The sequence below is a fragment of the Meleagris gallopavo genome, chromosome 2 (assembly GCF_905368555.1).
Source record: "Meleagris gallopavo chromosome 2, MGAL_WU_HG_1.1, whole genome shotgun sequence".
NCBI classification, from domain to species: domain Eukaryota; kingdom Metazoa; phylum Chordata; class Aves; order Galliformes; family Phasianidae; genus Meleagris; species Meleagris gallopavo.
In genome coordinates, this window is record NC_139405.1 from 101,393,402 (window position 1) to 101,404,724 (window position 11,323).

At 34.9% G+C, this 11,323-nt stretch overlaps 1 protein-coding gene across 1 annotated transcript in view; it reads right to left on the reverse strand.

The window, feature by feature from the left end:
* APOB (apolipoprotein B) overlaps positions 1 to 9,771 on the reverse strand; it is a 36,332-nt gene extending 26,561 nt beyond the window's left edge. The window contains exons 1-9 of the mRNA XM_010707978.3: positions 9,614 to 9,771; positions 8,004 to 8,042; positions 5,101 to 5,216; positions 4,120 to 4,265; positions 2,896 to 3,049; positions 2,556 to 2,711; positions 1,482 to 1,606; positions 1,214 to 1,299; positions 277 to 496 (exon numbers count right to left, since the gene is read on the reverse strand). Of these exons, the coding sequence (XP_010706280.2) occupies positions 277 to 496; positions 1,214 to 1,299; positions 1,482 to 1,606; positions 2,556 to 2,711; positions 2,896 to 3,049; positions 4,120 to 4,265; positions 5,101 to 5,216; positions 8,004 to 8,042; positions 9,614 to 9,671 (1,100 nt within the window). The 5' untranslated portion in view covers positions 9,672 to 9,771. The remainder of the gene's footprint in view (positions 1 to 276; positions 497 to 1,213; positions 1,300 to 1,481; positions 1,607 to 2,555; positions 2,712 to 2,895; positions 3,050 to 4,119; positions 4,266 to 5,100; positions 5,217 to 8,003; positions 8,043 to 9,613) is intronic.
* Between the last annotated feature and the right edge of the window lie 1,552 nt (positions 9,772 to 11,323).

Here is an 11,323-nt window from a genome sequence, read left to right on the forward strand (position 1 = left end):
CATAGATGTCTGGAACTTTCAGATCTATTTAAATTCTTAAACTGTTTTCATTTATTTAATATTCAAGTTATTACCATCTGAGCACTTCTGATGGAAAAATATTCATAGGTTTTACTCTCTTATTTCTCTCTCTAGATTATTAATATGAAACCTATCTTTCTGAAGGACAATCTTGACATCTATTTAAACTACATTTTGAGAGAACATGCAGTGAATCATCAACTTTGGAATTATTTTGCTACGGCATCGACACAAGCTGGAACTGCTGGAACATACCTTGAAGTTTCCATCATCTTTGGTACAAGAGAGCCAAGAGTGCTGTTGTGTAAACTTCTAAGTCCAGAAACAAATCTGTAAAAGAGTTTTGCTCTCTGCTGGTTCTGCTGGGAGACGGTAAGTTTCTGCAGTTCCTGAAGAATTTTCAAAACAGCATCATCCTGCCTGGAAAATTTAGCATCTGTGCTTTCCAGTGCAAGTCCTTTCTCTTCCAGTTCATCTAGAAATTAAACCAATGACACTCTTCATTACTTGATCAAGGAGCTCTCTACACTGAATAAAATTAATATCAACTGCTTAGATTGCCTTATACTGCTATTCTTGAAATTCAACAACTGAACATTTTGTAAAAATAAATGGAATTTAAATGCAAAGTAGATCAATGATACTTATTTGCATAAAGCATTTGAAAATTTCATTAAGACATTTCCTTGGCACATTGTATACTAGCAGAGTTCACCTTTCTAACTTTTAATGAGTGAGTATATCTTAGGAAAAAACAAGTTCTGAAAATGCAATAACAATTGCATAGTAAAGAAGGGCATTTCAGAACCGAATATATATTAATGAAGAATTTTTGCAATTGAAGTTACAAAAGAAATTATGGTTAACTTAAAAAAGTCTTGTTAAACTCATTTTCAAAAAGATTAGAATTACTTTCCGTTATTTAGATTACATAGAATGTTTTAATTATAAAGATGAATTTCAAAATTAAAAAGACAAAGATTGTTTAGAATTACAAGGTATATTTAAACTTCTCTTTTTTTTTTTCCCGCATTTCTCCCCAGATCTTTTTCTGTCTAAGTCAATGGAGATTCATTCACAATTATGATTTGGTTTAGTGTTCTTAAATACATCTTCAACAAATTCACTGTTTGAAAAAAAAAAAATAAAATTGATTCATCCATTTGATGTTTATTTAGAATTGCAGCTGTACCTCCATCAAAATTTCTGCTACTCATCCTCTGATTATCTTCAAGCTTCAGTGTCTGGTTGACTTCTGTCATCATACCATACTGATTTCTAGTAAACAAACAAAAATTCAGTGCTTTAGTTGAGTCAAAATTCTTTGAGGGATCTTCCTGCACTTCTTGCATCCTTGCAAAGTGCAGATTTAGGGATAAAGTCAGGGCAGAATTTGATACATTAGCATCCAAAACAAATATTTATTTTAAAATGGTAATTATAAATAGTGATCAACATACTTATATGAGGAAGGCAGAAACAGGTGTTTTTCACTGCAGACAACATCTCTTATGTGTTTTTTCTTTGCATCAATATTGTAGTGACAGGATTGAGTGCTACTCAGAAGGGTAGATAGTGGGATGTTCTGTAAAATGAAAAAAATATGGGAGTTATTTTATTGAGTAGTATAGGAAACAGTTTTAATGTTTGCTAGTTTTCCTGAAACCTTAACTCTTATAGTCTATTGGATGGTGTATAATTTGTAATCATTCTCATGCAAAAATGAAATTATGCCACTAGCAAATGTAAGTCTCTCTACAAGCAAAAATCCCACAGATATTTTTCCTCAGGCCTCACTGTGCTGTTTGGCATAGTAGTTACTTCATGATATTCTTAGAATATAGGACTAGTTCATTTAAACTAGCTTGTAATTTTTAGAGTAGTTCAGGACCCTCACCACAACTGATGTTCCTTCTAATTTCACTCTTATACACATTTTGAAGTTTTCTACAACAAAGTAGCAGAAGTTATAAAATGTGTTTTTCAGAATGATACGAATTCCCCCCTTTTTTTTTCCCCTTAGGAAAAACACTGAATAGCACAGATGCCACGGTATCAGGAAAAAATCTGCAAATATTCATGCAAGCAACTGCATTTGATTGTAGGGGATTCGTGAGTAGCCTGAACAGCATGTCAAAACATTTATTTCAGGAGATTTAGAGCCCTCTCCTGCATATCACAGACATATCTGAGTGTTGGAGGATTATATGGTTTACATGAAGCGGGAATGTTGAAAATATTGACCCACAAAATAAAAATTTTGTATATAATCTGATAGGTTATTGTGCAGTCAACAGTACCAACTCCAACTATTACAAGGTTTCCTCCAAGAATTCACGAGAGGAACATTAAAGATAGTTACATTCTTTTTCTCTGCATCTTTTCTTCATTACTAACTGCCAACACAACCACAGGCTGCTCTTACATAGGGGTGCAGAAAACCTTCTATAAGGTCAATGCAAAATTAGTAGTTGCTTATCTTTTTAAGCGATGTAGAAGAATGTTATATTACAGACTTTTTAGTGTATACTTACTAGTCCTTTTACAATGGCAACAGGGCTGACATAATCTCTGATTGGACTGAAGTTGTCACAGGCTTTCAGGTTCCTGTTAATTGAAATATCTTCTGCAACACTTCCTCTTCTGGATTTGAACTCAACCTCACTGTTGCACTTTCCGTATACAGTATCCTAGAAGGAGGAAAGGAATCAGTGTCTTTATTGATGTCATCAGCCATTTTCTATTCTGGCAGAAATGCACACACTGTCATCTGAATTTCCAGGTCTTCTGAAAATTAAATCAAGAATAACTCTACTAGGTCAGATTTATTCCACTTATTAAGAAAATAAGGTGAATGCTTTTCAAAATTCTTACCATGGAAATTGTTTTTATGTTTTCCTCTGTTTCTGTTGGTGCAAGGAGAGCTGAGATGATTCCTCTCTTGAGATTGAGGACATTCAGAGGTTCCTCCTTTTTTGGATATAGTTTGACTTTTGTTCCATCCTGAGTGCTGAATTTTAGCTCATGTCTGCCAAAAAAATCCCCAACATTAGTATGAAATCATGTTAAAAACACACAGGAATGCATGGTTTTAAACTGATAGCTAAAGCAGCATGTTTTATCTTGGTCTATCATTATTTGTTGTTACTATATATAACAATTACTATATAGTAATATAGTAATATATATCTAATTATATATATATAATATTAAAAAATATCACTACTAAAGTAGATTCTTCCCAGCAAAATTCTAACCAAGGACATTCTGGTATCACCAGACTACGTCATGTAAGGACAAGTAAATATCCAGAGCAATGGCTGGAAGTTGGAATTGCAACAATTCAGATAGTAGATGAGCAAATTTTTAGACTGAGGTAATTATTAACTGCTGCAGTTATTTACAGAATGATGGGAAAGACTAAAAGCCACTACTTATGGCTTTTAAATAAAAACTCCACTGTCAAAAATATATTTTAACACTCTTCCAAGTTATTTTAAGATCTTTGGGTTGGGAAACAAGAGGGAATGTATTGTGAGACACTGCAATAAACAAAGAAGTACAAATAATGCATACCCTACCAGGTACTGGGGACTAATTGGGCGGAGGGAGTAATAGTAAGCTTCAAAAGTAGATAAGCAAGGAAAAGATAAGTTGGATAGGTCATTAAAGATCATGATAGGAAACCCGGACTTCAGTCTCAAATGCCTTTCTGTTGCACAGTCTTTGTACCGTATCAGCAATGGAAAATAGCTGCAGACAGTCATGTGAGAATTTGCGTAGAAGAACAAATATTGCATTTACAATAATCTTTTAGGGAACTAACCAATGGTTTCATGATGTAAATGATATTAAAAATTACAAAGACATTCTAGGTGAAAATTCTGGATACAAAAAAAAGCTTCCCTAGTAGAACTACCATTAGCCCCAAACATAATGGGGAGAGAATTGCTATGGAACCAGCATATAAACCTGCCATATCATCATCAGCATGTCCTAAACCTGGAAAAGTATAATCAGGGCTGTTACATTACCATCCATTCAGTGCTAAAACTACAGGTATTGATGAATTAGTTATTGATAACTGATATTTCTTACTTGGACATGGCATTTGCAAAGTCTTCAGAGGTCTTTGACTTCTTCAGCATGGCTTTTCTCTCACTGTCAACACCAAATGTCTCCCTTAGGGAGCAATGCATTGTCCTCAGGATGAACTGGCACAGCTGTGGTACCTCCAGCTCAACCTGAAAATACAAACTGTATGTATTTATCTGTTTTGTTTTTTCATTACCATGTTCCCCTGTCATCTAGCTCCAGTCTTGAAAACATGGTGTTCCTTGGGTTGGGCAAAGTGTCAGAATCATGCTGACAGCTGCTCTTGGGAAAGATTCCAAAGTGCTCTCAACAGCTTAAGGTAGCTTGAGGAAGAAGACATGAAAACAAGTATTGGTTTGGCTAATGGCGTGAAGTGTCCTATACACATATTAAAAAAGCAACTTTAGGTGTTGAAAATGTACAGTGCTAGAACAATTGTTTGAAAACTTGTGTCATTGTAATGATTACTGTTGCACGTCAGAATACTGTAAGCCAAAAATAAAAATTAATTATTTAATTGCAGGAAACAAAACAAAACAAACCAAAACAAAACTAATGAAAGGAATGTTTTGGAGAAGCTAGAAGGGGGTTTGGGACAGACATTAGTTTAATGCCCAGGGGGCCTTTTATCTCTACAATATGGATCCTGGCTTGATGGTTACCACCAATTGGCTATCTAGTGGTTTTCATGGCATCACTGAGTTGTTTTAGTTTGATTTCTAGAATTATTTGATGTACACTCAACCTGGTAGCCAAGGAAAGCTCAATTTCCAGGTCTTCTTCCTCTCCCTTAAAAATACAGCCTGATCAGGACAAAAAAGCTCTGATAAAGTGGTATAAAGGAATATTCTGTCTAGAATAGGGAGGCTTACTCTTCAGGACTCTCAATGAGTGCCTTTCAAAATAACAATTTTACCCAGTTGCCAAGTAGTATGTTAGTCGATATACAGTCCCAGTGAGTTGTATTTACTCCTGTTTTCTTACTTTACAGGTGATCTTTGAACCGCTTCGAGAATCTGTTGTTCCCATGATCCCGCTTGATGTTTCCGCTTCATATAAGTAAACATATTTTCTAAGGTTTTTAAATCGGGCTGCATCTTCTGCAATTAGGAAAACAAAAGTGTTTGCATCACTTGGTAGGATATGCCTATCTAGATCCATATCAATGTGTAACTAAAATGTACAGCACTCATAAAGGAAGCATGCAAACTGTCCCACTATTTTCTTCTGCATTTGCTATAGAGGAGTTCATAGACAAAGAACAGCTGGATAAATTCTAAAGAAACTATAGCTTAGACAAATTTTTTAGTTGGAAGTTTTAAGTTTTTGGTTCCACAGCTTTATATTATGAGTGCTGATAATATGACCCCACCTGGCCATTAAAGATAATGACAGAACCAGAAGAAAACTTAAGGTGTGGAACTGTTTTAAAAATGACTCAATTTGTTTTTTTTTTAAAAAAAACTAATAAAATGGAAGTTTTAAAATTGCTGATAAATTGATTAATTTCACCTAAGATTTCCACATAATAGTTCAAAGAAGATGCAAGAAGCTCCATATAACATGAAAAGGACTGAAAGTAAATAAACACGGAGAAGAACAGGACACCAAATCTAACATTCCTCATTACTATTTCATCAGAATCTACAGAACATCTTCCTAAAACCACTGATCTACTGTAATCAAGTCACATATTAAGTCAAGGAATTTCCTTAGAGCAGACTCTTTTTCCTGTAATTAGATTTTAGCTATGCAAAGAGCATCCAGTGCATGACGAAACGACCAAGTTTTTGAATGAGGATAAGGCAGGAGGAAGGATTTATGAAGGTGTTTCTCTTAATACCAAAGGAAACCGCAAAATATAATGTGCTTCCTCAAAGGAATGGATTTAACCAGCATTAAATATGTGCCTGTTGTTTTCAGAAGCAATTTGTCTATAGTTTTGAATCCTACAGGCAGGAATGATTGATGTTAGGAAATACCTCCCAGAGAGAGTGGTCAGGCACTGGAATGGGCTGCCAGGGAGGTGCTGGAGGCACCAACATTTAGATGTTGTATGGAGGGACATGGTTTAGTGGGAAATATTGGTGATAATTGTATGGTTGGACTGGATGACCTTAGAGGTTTTTTCCAATCTTGGTGATTTTATGATTCTATGAATATTGTAACAGACACTAAAAAACAATTTTTGTTCACTGTCAAATTCAGGGATATAATCTTCTTTCAATATTTGGAATGTGTAAAGTAGGCCACATAATGTCCTCAGGTACAGTTAATTCCCACTATATTTACAGCTATCATTTTAAACTAACCATATGATTGGGCCTGTTAGGTGACAGTGTTAAAGCAGTTTAGTTGTACCTGAACCAGAAGTTACCATTCCCTCAGTTTGGACTGAGCATCTCATAGGGTTGTGATGTTACTGTGATGGTGAGTGAAAAGCAGTTTCCTAAATTGCTCCTGTGTGGTCATTTGTGACTATCAAAACGTATTTGATCTACTTTTACAGAAGCAAAAGTTAAAATCATCTTGCTGTAAACCCACACACCCACCATCAAATCCCTATGGCTTTGCTTTCCAGCACCTGCCATGAATGTAGCATAGTCCTCCTCTGTTATAAAATATTTATTATGTCATGTGGCAATAGCAATGTGATTTTGCTATGTATGTCACAGATTCGCATACTTAGAAAAGAGAATAGTATATTACTATGACACTTTGTATTTCCTCCTTGGGCTATCATTTTTATAAGCTTTACATACATCAATAGTGTTTTAACTGAATTTAATGAAATTGCTATGAAGAATTAATGTAATTAAAAATAAGTATCATATAGCACTCAGCATCTTGCAAACATTTGAAAAGTCAATTAAAAATCTAATTATCCTTAAATTTACCACTATCCCTGTTACTCTCTGCTGTCCTGGACTTCACCACTGCTTAGCTGTGCATGCTCAGAAATTTTCGCAATGTCAGTATGTACTACGCTAAAGCCAAAAGGATAATTATTGCTTCATTTCCTGCTTTTAAAAAGCAACAAATGGAAAAGGAATGTGGAAATGACAAGATTAGAAATGGAAACAACAAAGAATTTATTGCATAAAAAATACACAAGAAATTGGCGATGAAGCCCAGAAAAGTCTTCGTTTGGGGCATCTGAAAAAAAACCTCAGTTGCCTGGAGATGGTGCTGAAGTATCCAAGTGGAGAAAAATAGCCTGAAGATTAAAAGGGACAACGAAGAAAACAACCCGTTTGGTACTTTGACCCTACGATGGAACATTACGTGTCTAACCAGGCAGTCAGGGCCAGTCAGAGTTCATTATAAAGATAGAGCATAAAGTCAGCATTTCCTGAGTCTGGACTTGTTTTTAGGAATTGCTGTTCCTGCTGATGGAGTTGATGATTTATTCTACAGGTATTTAGTTAGATATCCAACTGCAATTCTGTGGGATAAGCAGACAATGTGATGGGAATGTAAGAAGTGAGATTCAGTCCATGTAATTGTAACGTACATAACCTCATTAATAAAGCTTAAGATTTGATAAAAACAGATTTCCAGATTAAGGAATTTGCATGTGAGAATTAAGAAATCAACAAAACAATGAACGAAGTAAAGTTTCTTAAAAGGGAAGTTTAAAACAGTTTAGAAACACCATCTTCACCCTCATCTTCTCTGATCTCATGAAACTTTTGATATTCTTAGGGCTTAGCTTTATGGATAATTAAATATCTAAAATAAATGACAATAAATACTTTGGAATATCGTCATCAGTTTTGTTTTAGTTATTTCAGAGGAAGAAATTTACAGAATAGGAAAAACTGAAGATTGTATTCAGCTAATATAGCAATATAAGATAGCAAAAGCAGATGCAATAAATTAGTTACTTGAACATCCTGGGTTTCCATTTTCAGGTGCTTCTTCCTCTGTAAATAGTAAAAAACAAGAATTAAAAGTGCACAAGCAGTTTTCTAGCCTTAAAGCAAGGCTTATGCAAACAAAATGGAAATAGTTTTCATTGCAAGATCTTTCTAATGATTATCAAAATTGTTGTAGTTTTGCACTGAAATAAATAACAAATATACTTAACATTGATGACACAGTCAAGTTTAGAGAGCATTACATGAATTGTCCTGATATTGTGAAAGATGAGCTGAAAGTAGGATCTTCAGTTCACTAAATTAAATTGCTTTGATTTAAACCTCAGGACCATCTTCTAGGTTGACCAGTATTTTTAAAGGTTCTGTGTTATTTGAATTTTTTTAAAAGTGGGTACAAAGTTTATAGGCAGACAGATGAAATGCAACACATGCAATGCAACTCACTTACTGTAAAATTTTAGTCTACTTGGAGTACAGATATACTGCAGAATGGATCAATGGCTGTAATTTGCATTCTGTACACTCAAAAAATGACAACTTTGATATGTAATACCGTAATTCTCTGTAATCAAAACTTTTCCAACAATTTGTGTGTGTGTGTGTAGAAAATATAGGCGAATATTCAATGTTCATAATTTGGAGGAAAAGAACGCTGACTGGAAGTCTGTTCAATTTAAGAAGGATTATTTTCTCCAATATATCTTAGATACATCCCATATTACTCTATTTTAAATGGAATAACGTATATTGTAGTAAGCTTGCTGCACTCCTGTGTTGATACATCATTCTTTGGACTTTCACACATGAATGCCAGAACTTTTCAGAATAGTCTCTGTGGACTTTCCAAGATTCCATAATGGAAGGTTGATTGCTCTACAGTAGTATAGTAGTTATAGTAATAACATTAATAATAAGCAACCTTCAAAACTCCAGTCAGCATCAGAATGTGATGATGAATTGTATCTGCATATAAACCCTGGTGCCAGAGTCACCTTCTTCCTTAAGATTCATGAAATCTCAATACTACATAGTCATATTCTAAAAAGCCATTTCATGGGAAGCAAAGAGATTGCTCACAATATGCAGCATCATATTGACCCAAGCTGCCTTCCCTGATTTAGAAAGAAAATTTCACTAGCCTAGTTCTCTTATTCCTACTACTGATGGCTGTGTTCCTTTAACAGAAAATTGTATTTCAAATGTAAGTGCTACCTGCCAAATACATTGTACTTTATCACTCCCATTTCTTTCACACACACACAAAAAAAGGGCTAGCAATAGCTGGAGTAAGTCTGTACTGTAAGTGACAGCGCTTCCATGGAGGTGAATACAGAACGACATTACAGAAAAACAATCAGGACAAATTAAACTGTATGAATTTCTCATTAATTGCAAAAAAACATAGATAAAAAAAAAGTCAAAAGCCAACATTTGCAACTTTTTCTGCATTGGGATCCTCTTGTTGCCCAGTCCAAGAAGGGGAAGAGACGATCTCTTTATCATTCTTTCCATCTCTACTTCTATAAGCCACGTAAGTCCCGCTGATTTTCACTTCTTATTTTAACAAGTTCACAAATAAAGCAGCAAAAAATGCTGACATAAAAGATGGTACTTACGTGTGAAAACACCACTGCTGAGCAGCAGCAAGAGCAGCAAGAGCTGCACAGGGCCCATGGCGAGCCCTGGATGCTCTTGGTCCTCTTTCTTTTCCTTCCCTCCCTTCTTCACCTCTTCACCACCACCTCAGAGGGAGAATGAGCCTTCCGACTTGGACCTTCATTTATATAATCTGTAGCAAGCAGCTGAGGCAAACGGTTTAGAAAGCTCAGAGCAAATTGCCAAAGGTCCAAAGGTGAGAGATCTAGATCCTCACTGCGCTCCAAACACTGCTCTGCATTGGTTGCTGGGAGTTCCCGAAGGCAGAAGACTGAGCATACACTAGAAATAAGTTACTATCCCAGTTGTTGGGTTGTTTTTTTTCACGGAGTTTTGAAAACAACATCAAAAGCTGCAGCATCTCACAGCATTTTCAAAGACATTTCCCATGTTTACACGGGAAGGCTTAAAATGCATAAATCAGAGCTGGAAGAAATGATGATCCCCGCAGCATGTTTTCGGCATAAATGTTGAGAGTACTTCAGAACATCAGAGATTATTGTATGATTTAGGCATCTTCCCTTTACAGGCAGAAGAATGAAAAGCTTCTTTTTTCTACAATTTTTTTTTCCTTTTTCTACATAATTTTTATATGCTTTTCTAAAAACAAAGTTAAATTTCCTTGCAGTATTCTGACAATCAGAATGTTGAAACTGAGCTCTGTATAACTCTTTTCTTTTCTTGTTTTTAGATTCCATTTCTTTCATTCGTTAATGTAGCGAAGATATGAAAATGAGTTGATAACATTCATTTGAATGAAGAAGATAAAACTCAGAAGAAGAACTAAATTCAGACAAAGAAATGAAAACAAATGAAACAATTGTTTATGAATATACACGCTGGTAAAAAGTTTGGTTTTGTGTCATGAGAAATCCCACTAGTTTGAATTCTCTCTCAATTCATATCTATTGAAGCTAACTGCAATAAAGCAAACAAACAAAACCCTTGATTATGGAAATAGTTGAGGTCATTTTATTCAGTAAATTTAATTTTCAGATATCTTATGAAAATGAAATGTTTTGACATTCCCAAATCAAAATATTTCCTCTTAGCTTACTGAATCAACAATTAAAGTTTAGTAATTTCTTTTCCCTTGAAATGTTACCATCACAGCAATTATCTTCAAAGCTTCTTATTTCTTCATACCCTTTCTCTCTTGGCCTTCATGGTTAACCTTTCCTAATCATGACCTTTCCTAAGATGCACTATAAGCATATAGGTCCTAGCATCAGTTCAACCAAATGGTAAGCATGAGGCATCCTATTCAATAAAGGAGACATAATTAAAATTTTGTCTGTGAACACTAGCAACAGAGGTTTTTTGTTTACTTTCATGCCCACAAATGTCTCAGTATGTGTTGTGATATACGACAGTGATTTTACTTTGTAACATGATTCTATCATTTGATCCCTTTTCTGCATTCAAATATTAAGAGATATTCACTACTATTTCAAATCTGTTTATTTATTCACTTCAGCACTGCAAACTGATAGAGCTCTGCAATGCCCGGTATTCAGGTTTGTTAGCTGTATCTGTATTTTCCTGTGCCTCCTCACCGCCTTCAAGCATTTCTTTGGGCTCAAACTGAGGCTGACTGATTGAATTATCAAGACACTGGATGGACATAAATAGATTACAGAAGTCATGACTCATCTCATAAGCATGATAAA